The sequence below is a fragment of the Bombina bombina genome, chromosome 6 (genome assembly GCF_027579735.1).
Source record: "Bombina bombina isolate aBomBom1 chromosome 6, aBomBom1.pri, whole genome shotgun sequence".
NCBI lineage: Eukaryota > Metazoa > Chordata > Amphibia > Anura > Bombinatoridae > Bombina > Bombina bombina.
The window spans coordinates 804,335,273-804,358,940 of NC_069504.1; the positions used below are offsets into that span (position 1 = coordinate 804,335,273).

General features: G+C 42.0%; 1 protein-coding gene across 1 annotated transcript in view; it reads left to right on the forward strand.

Annotated features, from left to right (window-relative positions):
* The window catches only part of ELMOD3 (ELMO domain containing 3), a 212,405-nt gene that overhangs the window by 13,774 nt on the left and 174,963 nt on the right, over positions 1-23,668 (forward strand). Inside the window, exon 3 of the mRNA XM_053719453.1 lies at positions 17,225-17,351. Coding sequence (XP_053575428.1) covers positions 17,225-17,351 — 127 coding nt within the window. The remainder of the gene's footprint in view (positions 1-17,224; positions 17,352-23,668) is intronic.

Genomic DNA, 23,668 nt, shown 5'->3' on the forward strand with positions numbered 1-23,668 from the left:
GTTCGAGGCCAACTATAAAACATTGCAATCTACTATCTCGCACATCCTGCAGAATTGGAAAGATAAGCCCCTATCATGGTGGGGTAGGATTCAAGCACTAAAAATGTCTATCCTTCCAAAGATTCTATACGTTCTCCAAACAATCCCCATTTCCCTCCCTAAACTATTCCTTACACACCTTCAGAGAAATATACACGCCTTTATTTGGGGTAAATCCAGACCACGAATTAATGCGACTACCATGCACAGGCCAGTGGGAGAGAGAGGTCTGGGAGTACCGAAAATAGAATCCTACTACTACGCAACAGTACTGCAACATATACTAGACTGGCACCTGAAAAATGATGATAAGGCGTGGGTGTCGTTGGACTCCCAAATTATTAAAGCCCCTAAGCCAGGCTCCATATGCTGGATTAACAAAAGTCTCAGACCTACAATATGTCACACATCCTTTTTCTACAAACATATATTTGAAACATGGGATTCTCTAGTTCAGAAACACCCGCGGCTCTCTTCACCATACTCCCCCCTCACACCAATCTCACAAAATATGGAACTTATAGGAGGTTATGAACCCCTGCAAAATACAAGAGTCACATGGGAACTACCAGATTCAGTGCCAATTATTAGTTTATTGGATAACCAAACACTTAAGCCCAAACAGAGTATGACAACCATAATGAATGGTGTCTTTACCTCATGGTTAAAATACAGTCAACTTTCACATTTCCTACACAGTGTACATTACCGTAAAGATCTGATAAGATCCCCTACCAAATTCGAGCACCTATGCCTTACGACAACACCTGTTAATGGAACTCTCTCCATTGCCAAGAAAGTGCTGGAGAGTGCCACACAATCCCGTCTACCGACATACACATCACACTGGCAACGGGACCTAGACATTCAACTAGACGAGGAAGCTTGGAAAAAAATATTTCTTAACACCTCTAAGTCCTCAACATCCACAAAACTAATAGAAATGAATTTCAAAATTTTAACGAGATGGTATCTTACACCTCATAGACTCCATAAAATTTATCCGGTCTCCACACCATTATGCTGGAGGGGGTGCAACGGAAAGGGTACCATGGCACATATATGGTGGCATTGCCCCAAGATAGTTCCATTCTGGAATATAGTTGAACACTTGCTGTGTGAAATAGTCGGTTCAGAATACACATTAACACCTATCATAGCACTATTAAACTACCCCTCGAATTGTAGGTGTAAAATTAGACACAATCTGATACAAATTTGCCTGAATAGTGCTCGGGCGCTAATCGCTTTAAATTGGAAATCAGCACATATCCCAACGAAACAGCAGTGGCTCGCGAGAATTGCTGAGACCCTACCTTTAGAACAGTATGGCTATTTTAAGAGACACCAGTTATCTATGTTCCTAGATATGAAACTCTATTGGGACTCCATACAAAAATAGGTAAAATCGTGCGGTGTAACGAGCAATCCCACATATTTTTCTTCCCTGTCCTATCACTAAATGAAACTAGAGTGATTATAGCCCCTACTCTGCTTCAATACTGTATACACTACATGAATACTCATATGTCAGGTGGCCCTGGTATTGTAACCCATACTATTTACTGGAAACAAATGTTATTATAAGGTTTATTAAGTTTAATATTGTTCTTTGTTTTGTTATGGTTCTATCTCTAAATGCGACAATGGTGCAAATAAAGATACCGACTTACGACTGCAATGTATAGGTACTTACTAATTTGAACGTAAAGATGAGTAGAACTATTAAGAGACTCTAATACAAAAACTCTGGTGGCTTTATGGTTATAATTGTATAAGAGACTTTCCTTTCCCACCAAATAGTGTACCCTGTGCAAAGTACGTACATAATTTTGCACCATTATGTCAAAATTTTTCTATCACTGTTATCATTGTATTGAAAACCAATAAAAATTATTTGAAAAAAAAAAAAAAGCTGGAAAACATGCTGAGAAAGATGTTTCAGCAGACAGGGTTTGTTTTTCAGCCAGCAGCGGTCGCTGGAGCTGCAACATATTGGTGTGAATCCCTGTGTGAAATGGTCGAGGGGGAAACATCCTTCGACGAGATACAGGAGAAGATTAAGGCGCTGAAGGTCGCCAATTCTTTCATCTGTGATGCCAATATGCAAATTATTCTCCTGAATGCCAAGGTGTCAGTTTTTTCTGCTTTAGCGAGCAGGGCTCTGTGGCTAAAATCTTGGTCTGCGGACATGACCTCTAAAGCGAGGCTGTTGTCCCTGCCTTTTCAAGGAAAGATCCTGTTCGGTCCAGGTTTGGTTTCGATTATATCCACGGTTACGAGAGGCAAGGGAGCTTTCCTACCGCAGGATAAGAAGGCTAAGCCTAAGGGATCTACCTTTCGTCCCTTTCGTGCGGACAAGGCCCAGCGACAGCAACCCTCCGCGAAAACGGACCAGTCCAAGGGATCTTGCAAGCCATCTCAATCTTGGAATAAGTCCAAGCAGAGCAAGAAGCCCGCTGAGATGAAATCGTCATGAAGGGGCGGCCCCCGACCGGTCTCCGGATCACGTAGGGGGCAGATTATCTCTTCGCAGACACATGGTTGCAGGATGTTCAGGACCCTTGGGTGCTAGAAGTTGTCTCCCAGGGTTACAGGATAGGGTTCAGATCCCATCCGCCCGAGGGCAGATTCCTCCTGTCAAACCTGTCTTTAAGACCGGAGAATAGAGAGGCCTTTCTAGAGTGTGTGAGAGATCTCGCCTCTCTCTGGGTTATCGTACCAGTACCCCTAGCCGAAAGAGGTCTAGGGTACTATTCCAACCTTTTTGTGATTTCAGAGAAGGAGGGCACGTTTCCAGAGGGATAGTTCATGACTATAGACTTGAAGGATGCTTACCTTCATGTGCCAATCCCCAGGGACCACTTCAGGTTCCTAAGATTTGCATTTCTGGACCAACACTTCCAGTTTATGGCCCTTCATTTTGGGCTGACGACGGCCCCAAGAGTCTTCACAAAGATTCTGGGGGCGCTGTTTGCCCTGGCCAGATCCAGGGGCATTGCGGTGGCGCCTTACCTGGATGACATCCTGGTTCAGGCGCCGTCGCTCAGGCACGCAGAGGATCATTCGAGGGCTCTTCTTCTTCTGCTCCAATCTCACGGTTGGAAGATCAACTCAGGAAAGAGTTCCCTGGTTCCCAGCAACAGGGTGGAGTTCCTGGGCACGATAATAGACTCTATGTCCATGAAGATATTTCTCACGGATCAGCGGCGCAGGAAGCTTGCGTCCACCAGTCTTGCCCTTCAGTTCTCCTCAAGCCCATCGGTGGCTTAATGTATGGAGGTGATAGGTCTTATGGTGTCAAGTATAGATGTCATCCCATTCGCCAGGTTCCACCTCAGATCTCTTCAATTGCGCATGTTGAGACAGTGGAACGGCGATCATTCAGATCTATCACAGCTGATATCCCTGGATGCTCAGACTCAGAACTCCCTCTCTTGGTGGAATCTCCTGGAGCAACTGTCCATGGGGACATCCTTCTTGAGACCGTCCTGGGAGATTGTGACCACGGACGCCAGTCTGTCAGGATGGGGAGCTGTTTGGGGTGCCAGGATGGCACAAGGAAAGTGGTCCAGGGAGGAGGCTCTCCTTCTGTTCAACATCCTAGAACTACGAGCAATCTACAACACTCTGAAGGCTTGTCCTTCTCTGGGGTAGGTCAGCTTCATCAGATTCCAGACCGACAACATTACCTTGGTGGCTTACATCAACCATCAGGGGGGCACAAGGAGCTCCCTCGCGATGAGGGATGGTGTCTCTGATTCTGGAGTGTAACGAAGACAACAGCAATGTAGGAGGCTCATTGCTCATTATAGATAATTCAGCATCTTAGATATAGATATAACACATATTATGGGGTCAGCAGATATAGAGAGGTAGAGTATACATGTCTGTGTCACATCTGTATAGGGTAAGCTATAAAGAGGTACCCATATCATATGGAGGAGGTTGGAAGATACTATGGCCTAGATTTGGAGTTTGGCGGTAAAAGGGCTGTTAACGCTCCGCGGGCTTTTTTCTGGCCGCACCATAAAATTAACTCTGGTATCGAGAGTTCAAACAAATGCTGCGTTAGGCTCCAAAAAAGGAGCGTAGAGCATTTGTACCGCAAATGCAACTCTCGATACCAGAGTTGCTTACGGACGCGGCCAGCCTCAAAAACGTGCTCGTGCACGATTCTCCCATAGGAAACAATGGAACTGTTTGAGCTGAAAAAAAAACTAACACCTGCAAAAAAGCAGCGTTCAGCTCCTAACGCAGCCCCATTGTTTCCTATGGGGAAACACTTCCTACGTCTGCACCTAACACTCTAACATGTACCCCGAGTCTAAACACCCCTAACCTTACACTTATTAACCCCTAATCTGCCGCCCCCGCTATCGCTGACCCCTGCATTTTTTTTTTTAAACCCTAATCTGCCGCTCCGTAAACCGCCGCAACCTACGTTATCCCTATGTACCCCTAATCTGCTGCCCCTAACACCGCCGACCCCTATGTTATATTTATTAAGCCCTAATCTGCCCCCCACAACGTCGCCGACACCTGCCTACACTTATTAACCCCTAATCTGCCGAGCGGACCTGAGCGCTACTATAATAAAGTTATTAACCCCTAATCTGCCTCACTAACCCTATAATAAATAGTATTAACCCCCTAATCTGCCCTCCCTAACATCGCCGACACCTAACTTCAATTATTAACCCCTAATCTGATGACCGGAGCTCACCGCTATTCTAATAAATGTATTAACCCCTAAAGCTAAGTCTAACCCTAACACTAACACCCCCCCTAACTTAAATATAATTTACATCTAACGAAATAAATTAACTCTTATTAAATAAATGATTCCTATTTAAAGCTAAATACTTACCTGTAAAATAAATCCTAATATAGCTACAATATAAATTATAATTATATTATAGCTATTTTAGGATTAATATTTATTTTACAGGCAACTTTGTAATTATTTTAACCAGGTACAATAGCTATTAAATAGTTAAGAACTATTTAATAGTTACCTAGTTAAAATAATAACAAAATTACCTGTAAAATAAATCCTAACCTAAGATATAATTAAACCTAACACTACCCTATCAATAAATTAATTAAATAAACTACCTACAATTACCTACAATTAACCTAACACTACATTATCAATAAATTAATTAAACACAATTCCTACAAATAAATACAATTAAATAAACTAGCTAAAGTACAAAAAATAAAAAAGAACTAAGTTACAAAAAATAAAAAAATATTTACAAACATAAGAAAAATATTACAACAATTTTAAACTAATTACACCTACTCTAAGCCCCCTAATAAAATAACAAAGCCCCCCAAAATAAAAAAATCCCTACCCTATTCTAAATTAAAAAAGTTACAAGCTCTTTTACCTTACCAGCCCTGAACAGGGCCCTTTGCGGGGCATGCCCCAAGAATTTCAGCTCTTTTGCCTGTAAAAGAATAAATACAATACCCCCCCCAACATTACAACCCACCACCCACATACCCCTAATCTAACCCAAACCCCCCTTAAATAAACCTAACACTAAGCCCCTGAAGATCTTCCTACCTTGTCTTCACCATCCAGGTTCACCGATCCGTCCTGAAGAGCTCCTCCGATGTCCTGATCCAAGCCCAAGCGGGGGGCTGAAGAGGTCCATGATCCGGTCAAAGTCTTCATCCAAGCGGGGCAGAAGAGGATCTTCCATCCGATTGAAGTCATCATCCAGGCGGCATCTTCTATGGTCTTCCATCCGGAGCGAAGCGGCAGGATCCTGAAGACCTCCAGCGCGGAACATCCATCCGGACCGACGACTGAACGACGAATGACTGTTCCTTTAAGGGACGTCATCCAAGATGGCGTCCCTCGAATTCCGATTGGCTGATAGGATTCTATCAGCCAATCGGAATTAAGGTAGGAATTTTCTGATTGGCTGATGGAATCAGCCAATCAGAATCTAGTTTAATCCGATTGGCTGATCCAATCAGCCAATCAGATTGAGCTCGCATTCTATTGGCTGTTCCGATCAGCCAATAGAATGCGAGCTCAATCTGATTGGCTGATTGGATCAGCCAATCGGATTGAACTTGATTCTGATTGGCTGATTCCATCAGCCAATCAGAAAATTCCTACCTTAATTCTGATTGGCTGATAGAATCCTATCAGCCAATCGGAATTCGAGGGACGCCATCTTGGATGACGTCCCTTAAAGGAACAGTCATTCGTCGTTCAGTCGTCGGTCCGGATGGATGTTCCGCGCTGGAGGTCTTCAGGATCCTGCCGCTTCGCTCCGGATGGAAGACCATAGAAGATGCCGTCTGGATGATGACTTCAATCGGATGCCCCGCTTGGATGAAGACTTTGACCGGATCATGGACCTCTTCAGCCCCCCGCTTGGGCTTGGATCAGGACATCGGAGGAGCTCTTCAGGACGGATCGGTGAACCTGGATGGTGAAGACAAGGTAGGAAGATCTTCAGGGGCTTAGTGTTAGGTTTATTTAAGGAGGGTTTGGGTTAGATTAGGGGTATGTGGGTGGTGGGTTGTAATGTTGGGGGGGGGGGTATTGTATTTATTCTTTTACAGGCAAAAGAGCTGAAATTCTTGGGGAATGCCCCGCAAAGGGCCCTGTTCAGGGCTGGTAAGGTAAAAGAGCTTGTAACTTTTTTAATTTAGAATAGGGTAGGGATTTTTTTATTTTGGGGGGCTTTGTTATTTTATTAGGGGGCTTAGAGTAGGTGTAATTAGTTTAAAATTGTTGTAATATTTTTCTTATGTTTGTAAATATTTTTTTATTTTTTGTAACTTAGTTCTTTTTTATTTTTTGTACTTTAGCTAGTTTATTTAATTGTATTTATTTGTAGGAATTGTGTTTAATTAATTTATTGATAGTGTAGTGTTAGGTTAATTGTAGGTAGTTTATTTAATTATTTTATTGATAGGGTAGTGTTAGGTTTAATTATATCTTAGGTTAGGATTTATTTTACAGGTAATTTTGTTATTATTTTAACTAGGTAACTATTAAATAGTTCTTAACTATTTAATAGCTATTGTACCTGGTTAAAATAAATACAAAGTTGCCTGTAAAATAAATATTAATCCTAAAATAGCTATAATATAATTATAATTTATATTGTAGCTATATTAGGATTTATTTTACAGGTAAGTATTTAGCTTTAAATAGGAATCATTTATTTAATAAGAGTTAATTTATTTCGTTAGATGTAAATTATATTTAAGTTAGGGGGGTGTTAGTGTTAGGGTTAGACTTAGCTTTAGGGGTTAATACATTTATTAGAATAGCGGTGAGCTCCGGTCGTCAGATTAGGGGTTAATAATTGAAGTTAGGTGTCGGCGATGTTAGGGAGGGCAGATTAGGGGGTTAATACTATTTATTATAGGGTTAGTGAGGCGGATTAGGGGTTAATAACTTTATTATAGTAGCGCTCAGGTCCGCTCGGCAGATTAGGGGTTAATAAGTGTAGGCAGGTGTCGGCGACGTTGAGGGGGGCAGATTAGGGGTTAATAAATATAATATAGGGGTCGGCGGTGTTAGGGGTAGCAGATTAGGGGTACATAGGGATAACGTAGGTGGCGGCGCTTTGCGGTCGGAAGATTAGGGGTTAATTATTTTAAGTAGCTGGCGGCGATGTTGTGGGGGGCAGGTTAGGGGTTAATAAATGTAATACAGGGGTCGGCGGGGTTAGGGGCAGCAGATTAGGGGTACATAAGTATAACGTAGGTGGCGGTCGGCAGATTAGGGGTTAAAAATTTTAATCGAGTGGCGGCGATGTGGGGGGAGCTCGGTTTAGGGGTACATAGGTAGTTTATGGGTGTTAGTGTACTTTAGGGTACAGTAGTTAAGAGCTTTATGAACCGGCGTTAGCCAGAAAGCTCTTAACTCCTGCTATTTTCAGGCGGCTGGAATTTTGTCGTTAGAGCTCTAACGCTCACTTCAGAAACGACTCTAAATACCGGCGTTAGAAAGATCCCATTGAAAACATAGGATACGCAAATGGCGTAGGGGGATCTGCGGTATGGAAAAGTCGCGGCTGAAAAGTGAGCGTTAGACCCTTTAATCACTGACTCCAAATACCAGCGGGCGGCCAAAACCAGCGTTAGGAGCCTCTAACGCTGGTTTTGACGGCTACCGCCGAACTCCAAATCTAGGCCTAAGTGAGCAATATTGCCTATATAGGATATGAACTGGGGTATGTTAGACTAAACAGATATTTGGAGTTTAATAAATGTTCCTATTGAAGATACTCAAAAAAATGGGATCTATGTTAGCGACACATGCTGAACCTTAAGACTAAAACCATAATACATATAGAATTAAATGACTACTATAGACACATGAGAATGCAATATTAATTCCTAAATCGGAGTATAATATGTCCACTCTTGCCGTCCCGGCCGCAGACAGCCCGAGATGAACCCTTCACCACAGTGTGGGATAAAGTATATGTATTATACGGCTAATAGGGTATAAGATCTAATATCTAGCTAGAGAGAAATATTATTCCTTTTATCGGAATAGACCCATACATTGCGTAATAAACAAACATATAAATTATAACATAACTAAAATTATTACCAGTGGGTGCAGTTAACAGGAAAATTGCATGCATAGTAACTATAGAAAGTGAGGACTATACTTATTACATAGGTATTATGTTCATACAGTCTCACAACCAGTTTCAAGTTATACACCAACTGTAAAAGGCAGTAAAACCATAAATAGAAATTCACAGTCTAACCTACCCACATGTATTACCCCAATGAGAAATAACTGCATCATTGGAGCTTTCTGAAGGGCAATATCCCTCTGCACAATTAATTAGGTACAACATCCATAGTAAGCTGAATAGAATATAACCAACCAACAGAGCTTATACATTGCATTCCTATAAATATAAAGTTGTTTGGATACTAATATCTTCTCTAAGTGTATTGCTGCTTATGAAGTTAGTAACAGGGGTAGACATAAGTGTGAAAAGGACCAACCCTATAACCAGAAACAGCATGGGTATAAATAATGCAGATGCCTTTGACTTTAGAAATTGCACGCCCTGTTGTATTTGGGTCTCCGCAGCCTGCAGATCTAATATGTGGGAAGGGAATATTATATTATTTCTTTATTTCTCCAACATTGGTGTGTCCGGTCCACGGCGTCATCCTTGTGGGAATATCTCTTCCCCAACAGGAAATGGCAAAGAGTCCCAGCAAAGCTGGCCATATAGTCCCTCCTAGGCTCCGCCCACCCCAGTCATTCTCTTTGCCGTTGCACAGGCAACATCTCCACGGAGATGGTTAAGAGTTTTTTGGTGTTTAAATGTAGTTTTTTATTCTTCTATCAAGTGTTTGTTATTTTAAAATAGTGCTGGTATGTACTATTTACTCTGAAACAGAAAAGGATGAAGATTTCTGTTTGTGAGAGGAAGATGATTTTAGCAGACAGTAACTAAAATCGATTGCTGTTTCCACATAGGACTGTTGAGATGAAGTAACTTCAGTTGGGGGAAACAGTTAGCAGACTTTTCTGCTTAAGGTATGACTAGCCATATTTCTAACAAGACCGTGTAATGCTGGAAGGCTGTCATTTCCCCTCATGGGGACCGGTAAGCCATTTTCTTAGTCAAGCAAACAGAATAAAGGGCTTAATATGGGCTATAAAACTGGTAGACACTTTTATGGGCTAAATCGATTGCTTTATTTGGGCATTTTATACATGTTTTTGCTGATAATTCACATTTATAAACTTGGGGAACGTTTTTTAACAGCAGGCACTATGTTAGACACCTTTTCCAGTCAGGGAGGGCCTTCCCAGTTGTAGGCTGAGCCTCATTTTCGCGCCATTACTGCGCAGTTGTTTTTTGAGAGCAAGACATGCAGATGCATGTGTGAGGATCTGAAAGTAGCTGGAAAAGTTTCTGGAAGGCGTCACTTGGTATCGTATTCCCCTCTGGGCTTGGTTAGGTCACAGCAAAGGCTATAGCTGGGACTGTATAGGGGTTAAATTTGTAAACGGCTCCGGTTCCGTTATTTTAAGGGTTAAAGCTCTGAAAATTGGTGTGCAATACTCTTAATGCTTTAAGACACTGTGGTGAAATTTTGGTAATTTTTGAACAATTCCTTCATACTTTTTCACATATTCAGTAATAAAGTGTGTTCTGTTTAAAATTTAAAGAGACAGTAACGGTTTTGTTTTAAAACGTTTTTTGTGCTTTATTGACAAGTTTAAGCCTGTTTAACATGTCTGTGCCTTCGGATAAGCTATGTTCTATATGTATGAAAGCCAATGTGTCTCCCCATTTAAATTTGTGTGATAATTGTGCCATAGCGTCCAAACAAAGTAAGGACAGTACTGCCACAGATAATGAAATTGCCCAAGATGATTCCTCAGATGAGGGGAGTAAACATGATACTACATCATCTCCTACTGTGTCTACACCAGTTTTGCCCACGCAGGAGGCCCCTAGTACATCTAGCGCGCCAATGCTTATTACCATGCAACAATTGACGGCTGTAATGGATAACTCCATAGCAAATATTTTATCCAAAATGCCTACATATCAGAGAAAGCGCGATTGCTCTGTTTTAAACACTGAAGAGCAGGAGGGCGCTGATGATAATTGTTCTGCCATACCCTCACACAAATCTGAAGTGGCCATGAGGGAGGTTTTGTCAGATGGGGAAATTTCAGATTCAGGAAAAATTTCTCAACAAGCTGAACCTGATGTTGTGACATTTAAATTTAAATTAGAACATCTCCGCGCACTGCTTAAGGAGGTGTTATCTACTCTGGATGATTGTGACAACTTGGTCATTCCAGAGAAATTATGCAAGATGGACAAGTTCCTAGAGGTTTCGGTGCACCCCAACGCTTTTCCTATACCCAAGCGGGTGGCGGACATAGTGAAAAAGGAGTGGGAAAAGCCCGGCATACCTTTTGTTCCCCCCCCTATATTTAAGAAATTATTTCCTATGGTCGACCCCAGAAAGGACTTATGGCAGACAGTCCCTAAGGTCGAGGGGGCAGTTTCTACTCTAAACAAGCGCACTACTATTCCTATCGAGGATAGTTGTGCTTTCAAAGATCCTATGGATAAAAAATTGGAGGGTTTGCTTAAAAAGATTTTTGTACAGCAAGGTTACCTTCTACAACCCATTTCGTACATTGTTCCTGTCACTACAGCAGCGTGGTTCTGGTTCAAGGAACTAGAAAAGTCGGTCAGTAGAGAGACTCCATATGAGGAGGTTATGGACAGAGTTCACGCACTTAAGTTGGCTAACTCTTTTATTTTAGATGCCGCTTTGCAATTAGCTAGATTAGCGGCGAAAAATTCAGGGTTTGCAATCGTGGCGCGCAGATCGCTTTGGCTAAAGTCTTGGTCAGCGGATGTGTCATCCAAGACAAAATTGCTTAACATCCCATTCAAAGGTAAAACTCTATTTGGACCAGAATTGAAAGAGATTATCTCAGACATCACTGGGGGAAAGGGCCACGCCCTTCCACAAGATAGGCCTTTCAAGGCCAAGAATAAGTCTAATTTTCGTTCCTTTCGCAATTTCAGGAACGGACCGGCCTCTAATTCTGCATCCTCTAAGCAAGAGGGTAATGCCTCACAACCCAAACCAGCCTGGAAACCGATGCAAGGCTGGAACAAGGGTAAGCAGGCCAAGAAGCCTGCTGCTGCTAACAAAACAGCATGAAGGAGTAGCCCCCGATCCGGGACCGGATCTAGTAGGGGGCAGACTCTCTCTCTTTGCTCAGGCTTGGGCAAGAGATGTTCAGGATCCCTGGGCACTAGAAATAGTTTCTCAGGGTTATCTTCTGGAATTCAGGGAACTACCCCCAAGGGGAAGGTTCCACATGTCTCACTTATCCTTAAACCAAATAAAGAGACAGGCGTTCTTACATTGTGTAGAAGACCTGTTAAAGATGGGAGTGATACACCCAGTTCCAATAAAGGAACAAGGAATGGGATTTCATTCAAATCTGTTCGTAGTTCCCAAAAAAGAGGGAACTTTCAGACCAATTTTGGATTTGAAGATCCTAAACAAATTTCTCAGGGTACCATCGTTCAAGATGGAAGCCATTCGAACGATTCTACCCACTATCCAGGAAGGTCAATTTATGACTACCGTGGATCTAAAGGATGCGTACCTACATATTCCTATCCACAAAGAAAGGTTCGCCTTTCTGGACAAACATTACCAGTTTGTGGCCCTCCCATTCGGGTTAGCCACTGCTCCAAGGATTTTCACAAAGGTACTAGGGTCCCTTCTAGCGGTTTTAAGACCGAGGGACATTGCAGTAGTACCTTACTTGGACGACATTCTAATACAAGCGTCGTCCCTGTCAAAAGCAAAGGCTCATACAGACATCGTTCTGGCCTTTCTCAGATCACACGGATGGAAGGTGAACATAGAAAAAAGTTCTCTGTCTCCGTCAACAAGAGTTCCCTTCTTGGGAACAATAATAGATTCCTTAGAAATGAGGATTTTTCTGACAGAGGTCAGAAAGTCAAAACTTCTAAGCACTTGTCAAGTTCTTCATTCTGTTCCACGTCCTTCCATAGCGCAGTGCATGGAAGTAGTAGGGTTGATGGTTGCAGCAATGGACATAGTTCCTTTTGCACGAATTCATCTAAGACCATTACAACTGTGCATGCTCAAACAGTGGAATGGGGACTATACAGACTTGTCTCCAATGATTCAAGTAGATCAGAAGACCAGAGATTCACTCCGTTGGTGGCTGACCCTGGACCATCTATCCCAGGGAATGAGCTTCCGCAGACCAGAGTGGGTCATTGTCACGACCGACGCCAGTCTAGTGGGCTGGGGCGCGGTCTGGGAATCCCTGAAAGCTCAGGGACTATGGTCTCGGGAAGAGTCTCTTCTCCCGATAAACATTCTGGAACTAAGAGCGATCTTCAATGCTCTCAGGGCTTGGCCTCAGTTAGCAAAGGCCAGATTCATAAGATTCCAATCAGACAACATGACGACCGTTGCGTATATCAATCATCAGGGGGGAACAAGGAGTTCCCTGGCGATGAAAGAAGTGACCAAAATAATTCAATGGGCGGAGGATCACTCCTGCCACCTATCTGCGATCCACATCCCAGGTGTGGAAAACTGGGAAGCGGATTATCTGAGTCGTCAGACATTCCATCCGGGGGAGTGGGAACTCCACCCGAAGATCTTTGCCCAACTAACTCAATTATGGGGCATTCCAGACATGGATCTGATGGCGTCTCGTCAGCACTTCAAGGTTCCTTGCTACGGGTCCAGATCCAGGGATCCCAAGGCGACTCTAGTAGATGCACTAGTAGCACCTTGGATCTTCAACCTAGCTTATGTATTTCCACCGTTTCCTCTCATTCCCAGGCTGGTAGCCAGGATCAAACAGGAGAGGGCCTCGGTGATCTTGATAGCTCCTGCGTGGCCACGCAGGACTTGGTATGCAGACCTGGTGAATATGTCATCGGTTCCACCATGGAAGCTACCTTTGAGACAGGACCTTCTGGTTCAGGGTCCATTCGAACATCCAAATCTGGTCTCCCTCGAGCTGACGGCTTGGAGATTGAACGCTTGATTCTATCAAAGCGTGGGTTTTCAGATTCTGTGATAGATACTCTGGTTCAGGCCAGAAAACCAGTAACTAGAAAGATTTACCATAAAATATGGAAAAGATATATCTGTTGGTGTGAATCCAAAGGATTCCCATGGAATAAGATAAAAATTCCTAAGATTCTCTCCTTTCTACAAGAAGGTTTGGAGAAAGGATTATCTGCAAGTTCTCTAAAGGGACAGATCTCTGCTTTATCTGTCTTACTTCACAAAAGACTGGCAGCTGTGCCAGATGTTCAAGCATTTGTTCAGGCTCTGGTTAGGATCAAGCCTGTTTACAGACCTTTGACTCCTCCCTGGAGTCTAAATCTAGTTCTTTCAGTTCTTCAAGGGGTTCCGTTTGAACCTTTACATTCCATAGATATTAAGTTACTATCTTGGAAAGTTTTGTTTTTGGTTGCTATTTCTTCTGCTAGAAGAGTTTCAGAGTTATCTGCTCTGCAGTGTTCTCCGCCCTATCTGGTGTTCCATGCAGATAAGGTGGTTTTGCGTACTAAGACTGGTTTTCTTCCAAAGGTTGTTTCTAACAAGAATATTAACCAGGAGATAGTTGTACCTTCTTTATGTCCGAATCCAGTTTCAAAGAAGGAACGTTTGTTACACAATTTGGACGTAGTCCGTGCTCTAAAATTCTATTTAGAGGCTACAAAAGATTTCAGACAAACATCTTCTTTGTTTGTTGTCTATTCTGGTAAAAGGAGAGGCCAAAAAGCGACTTCTACCTCTCTTTCCTTTTGGCTTAAAAGCATCATCCGATTTGCTTATGAGACTGCCGGACGGCAGCCTCCTGAAAGAATCACAGCTCACTCCACTAGGGCTGTGGCTTCCACATGGGCCTTCAAGAACGAGGCTTCTGTTGACCAGATATGTAAGGCAGCGACTTGGTCTTCACTGCACACTTTTGCCAAATTTTACAGATTTGATACTTTTGCTTCTTCGGAGGCTATTTTTGGGAGAAAGGTTTTGCAAGCCGTGGTGCCTTCCGTTTAGGTAACCTGATTTGCTCCCTCCCTTCATCAGTGTCCTAAAGCTTTGGTATTGGTTCCCACAAGTAAGGATGACGCCGTGGACCGGACACACCAATGTTGGAGAAAACAGAATTTATGCTTACCTGATAAATTACTTTCTCCAACGGTGTGTCCGGTCCACGGCCCGCCCTGGTTTTTTAATCAGGTCTGATGAATTATTTTCTCTAACTACAGTCACCAAGGTACCATATGGTTTCTCCTATATTTTTCCTCCTGTCCGTCGGTCGAATGACTGGGGTGGGCGGAGCCTAGGAGGGACTATATGGCCAGCTTTGCTGGGACTCTTTGCCATTTCCTGTTGGGGAAGAGATATTCCCACAAGTAAGGATGACGCCGTGGACCGGACACACCGTTGGAGAAAGTAATTTATCAGGTAAGCATAAATTCTGTTTTTTTTTTTTCAAAAAAGCTTTATTGAAGAAAGTATAACCAGTACATACAATGTAAAATAAAGGTAGGTACATAGACAGTACAGTGTTTCGCTGATCTTGAGACATAAATAACAACATTGTATTCTTCGCTTAGGTGATATACAGCAGATTGCTAACTGGGTTGTGTTATAGTTACATTGATCATTGCATGTACTTTTTTTTTTTTTTAAATTACATAGGATATTATCAGTGCTAAGTAAATAAAAAGTAAGTAAGTTCAGTCTACGAAAGGTAATGCGCTACAAAGGCAGTCTCTTATCTAGTTTAGGGGGATGAGGTATAACCTCAGATCTGTTGGTAGAGGGCACTAGATGGCCTTGGGTTTGAGGGGGGTGTGGGTGCGGATGGTGTCTGATTGAGATATTCTTCCCATAGAAAGTAGATTGAGTGGTAGTCGTCTATTTGTTTGTTATGGGTGTAGTGGTATTTTTCTGTTCCTAAAATTTGGCATATTATCCTGTAATGTATACTCTTTTTGGTTTATATTAATTGTATGCCTTAAAACTAATTTTCTTCATATTTCTGTTTTTCTCACTGACATATTTTGTTTGTATGCTTTAAATTGAACCAAAATAAAATAACATTTTTTTAGTAAACAATATAGTGTTGCAGCAAGTAAGGCCAGTAGAATTATTGGATGTATTGGTAGAGGTATTTGCAGCAGAAATAGTAAGGTTCTTATTCCACTTTATAGATCATTAGTTAGGCCTCATCTTGAGTATCGTGTGCTGGAGGCAATGGGGCCCATTTATCAAGCTCTGAACGGAGCTTGTGGGCCCGTGTTTCTGGCGAGTCTTCAGATTCGCCAGAAACACCTGTTATGAAGCTGTGGTCTAAAGACCGCTGCTCCATAACCCTGTCCGCCTGCTCTGATGAGGCGGACAGGAATCGCCGGAAATCAATCCGATCGAGTACGATCGGGTTGATTGACACCTCCCTGCTGGTGACCGATTGGCTGCGAGTCAGCAGGGGGCGGTGTTGCACCAGCAGCTTTTATGAGCTGCTGGTGCAATGTTAAATGCGGACAGCGTATTTGCGAGGTCTTGCACTGTTGGATCAGGTCCGCAAGACCTTTGATAAATAGTCCCCCATATCTCCATAAGGATATAAACAAATTGGAATCTGTGCAAAGGAGGCTACCAAAATGGTACATGGTCTAAAAAAATAAAACTTAGCAGGAAAGGCTCAATGACCTAAATATATATAGCTTAAATGAGCTTAGTAAAGCTGAGGCTGCAAGTATTTTACATAAAAAGGAAAATTCAAGAACAAGGGGTCATGAGCTCAAGCTAAAGGGTAAAAGATTCAGGAGTCATTTGCAGAAGCACTTTTTACAGAAAGGGTGATTGATTCATGGAATAAATGGTAATGACAAACAGTGTGGGGGACTTTAAGATTGCCTGGAATAAGCATAAGGCTATCCTACAAACTAGATAAGTTTATACTTTTAGGAAATATCGGGCAGACTTGCTGGGCCTATTGCTCTTATCTGCCGTAAGAATCTATGTTTACGCTTTACTGTATTTAAAGGGACAGTTTAGCCAAAATTAAACTTTTATGATTCAGATAGGGCATGCAATTTAACCAACTTTCCAATTTACTTTTATCATCAAATTTGCTTTGTTTCTTGGTGTTCTTTATTGAAAGCAAAACCTAGATAGGCTCATATGCTAATTTCTAAGCCCTTCAGGGCCGCCTCTTATCGCAGTACATTTTGACAGGTTTTCACAGCTAGACAATGCTAGTTCATGTGTGCCATAAAGATAACATTGTGCCTACTCCCGTTGAGTTATTTATGAGTCAGCACTAGTTGGCTAAAATGCAAGTTTGTCAAAATAACGGAAATAAGGTTAAGCAGATGCTTAGATACAAGGTAATCACAGAGGTAAAGTATAGTAACATAACCATGTTGGTTATGCAAAACTGGGGAATGGGTAATAAAGGGATTATATATCTTTTTAAACAATAACAATTGTGGAGTAGACTATATTTTTAATGCTCCTTTAATAGCTTGGGGATCTTTTGAATGGAAGGGGCAGGCACATCCTCTGACATCATTTAGTTATGTCTGATCTTTTCATCCAGGTCCGCTGGACAACAGCCAACAGATTCACGTAAGAGTCTTGCAGACCATATACAAGAAGCTTACTGGTGCTCGCTTTGACTGTCCTTTGTATGGGTCACACTGGGAGCAGCTGGGATTCCAAGGTAAGTTCAAACAAGATATATTTGAATATTAAAGGGACATTTCTGTGCAAACTATGATTGGTCTCAATATTTCAGGAATGGTTTGTGAAGCCAATTTGCAAAATAGTATTCTTTGATTAGCATTCTTTTAGCCCTGAGATTGTCACCACGATTGTGCATGGGATTCCAGTCTTAGAGTCTTTGCAAACTACGGATTGGTGCATTTGCACTGTGCATGCCTGTCAAACTGCAAACGGCTTACATTTAGAGGGTCTGTATGAATTGTCCTCATATCTATCTCTCCCCCCCACATAAAACCTACACTCACAGCTTGTCTGGTCAGTAAACTCCTGGCTATTACAATTTCTTACCTATGGCATAAAGGGAGTCCACAAATTCATTCCAATAACTAGTGGGATCAGGGTCGGCTCTAAGGGGGGGCATTGGGGGGCAATGCCCCCCCAAATGGAATGCTGTGCCTCCCAGGGCAAAAGAATCTATTTAAAAATTTTTTTTTTTTTTTTTTACATTTTAAAAGTGACGGAACGTCCAGGGTCCCAAATGTCACACCAACCATTTGCAGCCACTGGACCCTGGATATCCACCACTGGAGGGCCCAGCTAATCTCTTTACTCTCCTCTATTTACAACCAGATAACAAATAAAGTTGCATTTCCCTGCTGGTGCTCTCACAGTTAACCTAGGGCTTGCAATGACCCTCCTCCTACTAGCCCACTTACTACAGAGCTAAAGTGAGATGATGACATCATCAGACCTCTGCAGGAAGTGCAGGGAGAAGCTAACAGTCAGAGGGAAGGCAGAAGTAATTTTGTGAAAACACAGCCGTATAACCAATGTGTGTGTGAGAGTAGTATCCCTTCCCTATTGTGCTTTATATCCTGGCAGCCACAGATAAAGAAGCACTTCAAATGTAGCTGTGGGACAATGAGTGAAATAGCCTTATGTTTATTATTTACATGTTTCAAAACATCTCCTATTTGCCACAATGTTGTTTTATTTTATATATATATATATATATATATATATATATACACATACATACATACACACAATACACACAGTGTGTGTGTGTATATATATATATATATATATATATATATATATATATATATATTGTTTGTGTGTATATATATATATATATATATATATATATATGTGTGTGTATAAATATATACTGTGTGTGTGTGTATGTATATATATATATATATATATATATATATATATATATATATATATATATATATATACACACACACACTGTGTGTGTATATTTATATATATTTATATATATATATATATATATATATATATACACACACATACATATATACACACACAGTGTGTGTGTGTGTGTATATATGTATATATATATATATATATATATATATATATATATATATATATATATATATATATATATATATATATATATATACTGTGTGTGTGTATATATATATATATATATATATATATATAATTTGTGTGTATATACATACTGTATATACTGTGTGTGTGCTGGTAAATATCATTAATAATATCTGTACAAGTAATGTACTGCTTGGCACTCAAACTTATTGTCGCGTAAAATCTTATTTGATCATTAGCAGGGTCATTGGTAGAGCTACACATGCAAACAGTGTCCACTGGCTGTGTCAGATGTGGGAGACATTCCTGAGATATGACAAATGTAACCCCTGCACTGCCATAAATCTGGTAAATGTAACTGCTGCGGCATATCTTATAAATGTAACCCCTATACTCCTTGAGATATGACACATGTAACCGCTGCACTTCCAGAAATATAAACAAATCTAACTCCTGCACAGCCAGAGATCTGATAAATGTAACCCCTGGACTGCCACAGTAGGCCTGCTCTTATTTTGACTCTTATACATGCTTTTTAAATGCGTGCCCCCTCGTGAAAAAAAAATGCCCCCCCATTTCATTCGTTCTGGAGCCGACCCTGAGTGGGATATTTAACTCCTGGCCAGCAGGAGGAGGCAAAGAGCACCCCAGCAGAGCTGTTAAGTGTCACTTCCCTTATTACTATAATCCCCAGTCATTCTCTTTGCCTCTATGACGGGAGGATGTGCGAAGATGGTGTCTGAAAATATTGAATCCTTTAATGGGTACTTTTCCCTGCAAGCAAGGATTGGGGTTATGCTGTATCCATGTCAATCTCTTTAGTAAGAGTAATGGTGTCTTTTAGCAGTTAGATGACGGCAAGGTGGTCTTAACTTCTAACACCAATGCTACCCCCTTTATAGAAATCCAGGGTTGGTTACTCTGTTTTTTTTTTCTTTTTCTACAGGTCCCTGTCAGATGTTGGTGATTCTGGCACACCTAGAATCTGTTCTTGCCCGGCAGTGAGACCACATGTAAGTGCTATTTCCTTCTAGGTTTGAAGGGCAGCACTTTAAGAGTTAATCCCCAGTGGTAATTTTGGGACTTAATATCACTTTATGTAGGGATTTCATTTTGGGTATTTAAGCATGCACTAATTGCATGGCGGTACAATGGAGTTAAGGGGTGAATATTTTTTCCCTTATTTTATTTGAGGCTGGTATATGGCTAAGGGTTTATGTGTTTAGCATGGAGGTACAAGTTGGGGCTCCTTAAAACTTATTGATCAGAAAGGGCTATACTTATTTTACATTTTCTTCTGCTGTGACAACTGTTAATCGTTGTCTCTTCAGTTTTAACAGCGCTTCAGTTGCTGCGTGTCTTTTGTGTAATGCCGCAGTTTCTTTTTCTCTTGCGCTCACGTAAGCCTCTACTCTTCTGCTTCAGCCTTGTTGAAATCCTGCTGGGAGAGCGGAGTCTCGTAGTTACTACCGCATCGTGAGCAAGTTAGTGAGAATTTCCTCAGGAACGCTGGTTCAGTAGAGAGAGCGAGGGATACATAATCTGCTGGGGAAACAGCATTTTACACTGGTGCCTAAGCATGTCCTAATTAAATCCACCCCCACGGTCCTAACTCATAGACCCGCACTGCAAATCTCACAGGCTCGAGTTGTGTTGCGCAAGCTGGAAAAAAGAACAGGGGTGATATCTTTTTGAGAGAAGAGGATTCTTGTTTTTCTTGTACTTTAATCAAGATTCGTTCCGGTACAGTTCTGTTATGGTGGAGCCTCCTGGTTTCAGGGGTGATAAGTCACTTCAGTCAAACTGAGGTTATAGAGGTGCAGGGACTTTTTAGATATTTTTTATAACAAACTGTTGCAAGTTGCATATTTAATGTACAGAATCTAATCAAATTTGTTTGTCTTTTTTCTTTAAGGCTTTTTTGGCATAATTAATATTTACATAAGATTTAATTCTGTGGGAACCTTTAATTCAATGTCTATTGCTTGGTGGTACAAGTAATTCCTCCTGTGCAACTTTGTTCTTCTTGCTTAAATGAAACCTTAGCATCTAAGAACTAAGATAACCCTTCTGAGCCAAATATCTATCAGGATAATGTTGTCCATACCATGGGGTAAATTTATCATAGTGCGAGCGGACATGATAGGATGTAGCATATCGTGTCCGCTGCACATCGATAAATGCCGGCAGTATACGCTGTCGGCATTTATCATTGCACCAGCAGTTCTTGTAAACTGCTTGTGCAATACCGCCCCCTGCAGATTTGCGGCCAATCCCGCTAGCAGGTGTGTCAATCAACCTGATCGTATTCGATTGGGTTGATTTCTGTCCACGGCCTCAGAGCAGGCGGACAAGTTATGGAGCAGCAGTCTTTAGACCGCTGCTTCATAACTACTGTTTCCGGCGAGCCTGAAGGCTTTTGCGGAAACAGGGGCATCAAGCTCCATACAGAGCTTGATAAATCGGCCCCCATGCCGCAATTTTCTCCTCAAACGTCCCATATTTTAACCGTTTCACATGCAGTGCCCTGCGGTTCCTCTCAACAGATTCCTGGGGGTGTTTATTTTCCAGGAGAGTTTGCTGCACAAATATCTTCTGCAGTTTTGTACATCCCTAGCCGTTTTCTAGAAAATGCTACAGGTAAGAGGAAGAGAAATTCTAGAATAATTTCTCACGATAGAATTCTGACGCCGCCAAATCTGCGCTAGTCAGTCTTGTTCAGTCATCTGAGATCATTCCTCAGAATTTTCTGAGACTGCGGTGGCTAGTACAGCAGACCCAGAGGAGGTGAAATTTCAATTTAAGCTGGAATGCCTCCATTTGCTTTTGATGGAGGTATTAGCTACCTTGGAGGATTCTGATGCTTCTGCGGCTGTGAATCCTAAAAAATCTGACAAGCTTAACTGAGTTTGATGTCATTCCCTCTTCTGTAGAGTACAGCTCAGGAATGGGGAAAGCCAGGGATTCCTTTTTCCTCGTTCCCTGTTTTCAAGAAAATGTTTCCTGTTGCTGACTTGTTTATGACTTGTGGTGTACTGTGCCCTAAGTAGAGGGAGCTATCTCTACTGTAGCCAGGAGAACTCCTATCCCTATTGAGGATAGCACTTCCTTCAAGGATCCCATTGATAAGAAGCTGGATGCTTTCTTAAGGAAGATGTACATTCATCAAGGGTTACAATGACAACCAGTTGCAAGTATTTCTACAGTTGCATGTGCAGCATATTATTGGTGTGATGCCTTGTCTGATCTGATTTCAGAAGATACTACTATAGAGGAGATCCAGGATGGGATCAAAGCTCTAAAGCCGGCTAATTATTTGATCTGTGATGTCAGCATGCACGTAGTTAGACTGGGAGCCAAGATTTCTAGCCTTGCTGTTCTAGTTCACAGAGCTCTGTGGTTAAAATCTTGGTCTGCAAATGTAACATCTAAATCCAATCTTCTGTCTTTACCTTAAGTCTTTATTTGATCCTGGTCTGGCTGAGATAATTTCTGAGATTACAGGTGGAAAGGGATCTTTCCTACCTCAGGACATGAAGAATAGACCTAAGGGTCGCCAGAATTCTAATTTCCGTTCCTTTTGTAACTTTAATGGACAGTAGCCTTCCTCCTCCTCTTCCAAGCCGGAGCAATCCAGGACCTCATGGAGGTCCAGTCAGCCTTGGAATAAGGGGAAACAAGCCAAGAAGCCTTCCGCTGATTCTAAATCAGCATGAAGGGTCCGCCTCCGATCCAGTCTTGGATCAAGTGGGGGGGCAGGCTTTCTTTTTTTTCGGCAGGCATGGATATGCAATGTCCCAGATCCTTAGGCCGTGGACATAGTGTCCCAGTGGTACAGAATAGGATTCAAGTCTTGTCCTCCCAGGGGCAGATTTAACCTGTCAAGGTTATCTGCAAACCATGTAAAGAGAGAGGCCTTCTTAAACTGCGTAGAGGACCTATCTTCCCTGGGAGTGATTGTTCCAGTTCCCGTAGAGTAACAGGGTCAAGGATTCTATTCAAATCTCTTTGTGGTTCTCAAAAAGGAGGGAACTTTCCGTGCCATCCTAGACTTGAAGTGTCTCAACAAATTCCTCAAGGTTCCGTCCTTGAAAATGGAAACTATTTGTTCCATTCTTCCCTTGATCCAAGTGGGTCACTTCATGATGACCATAGATCTGAAGGATGCGTATCTTCATGTTCCCATTCACAGGGAACATTACCAGTTTCGGAGGTTGGCTTTTCTGGACAAACAATTCTAGTTTGTTGCCCTTCCTTTTGGTCTTGCTACGGCTCCTTGAATCTTTACTAGGGTTTTGGCGGTCGTCAGATTTCAGGGAATAGTGGTGGAGCTTTTCCTGGACGATATCTTGGTTCAAGCGTTATCTTTTCACTAGCAAGATCTCATACAGAGATGATGTTGTCTATTCTACGTCCCCATGGGTGAAAAGTGGATCTGGAAAAGGGTTCCCTAGTACCTGATACCAGGGTGTGTTTCTTGATTGGAGCTTCTATGGACATCATTCCTTTTCCTTGGTTCCATTTGAGACATCTTCAGCTATGCATGCTCAGTCAACGGAATGGAGACCACTCGGATCTTTCGAAGAGGATAGCTCTGGATCCCCTAACAAGAGACACTCCTGGTGGATCTCGCAGTACCATCTGTCTCGAGGTACGTGCTTCCTGAAACCTTCCTGAGTGATTGTGACAACGGACACCGGCCTGTTAGGCTTGGGAGCAGTTTGGGGCTCCTTTAAAGCTCAGGGCCTTTGGACTCGAGAGGAGTCTTCTTTTTCCATAAACATCTTATAGTTGAGAGCAATTTTCAATGCCTTGACTGCTTGGCCTCAACTAACTTTGGTCCAGTTTATGAGTTTCCAATCGGACAACATCACCTTGGTGACATACATCAACCACCAGGGAGGGACAAGGAGTTCGCTAGCAATGAAGGAGGTGACCCTCATTCTACAGTGGGCAG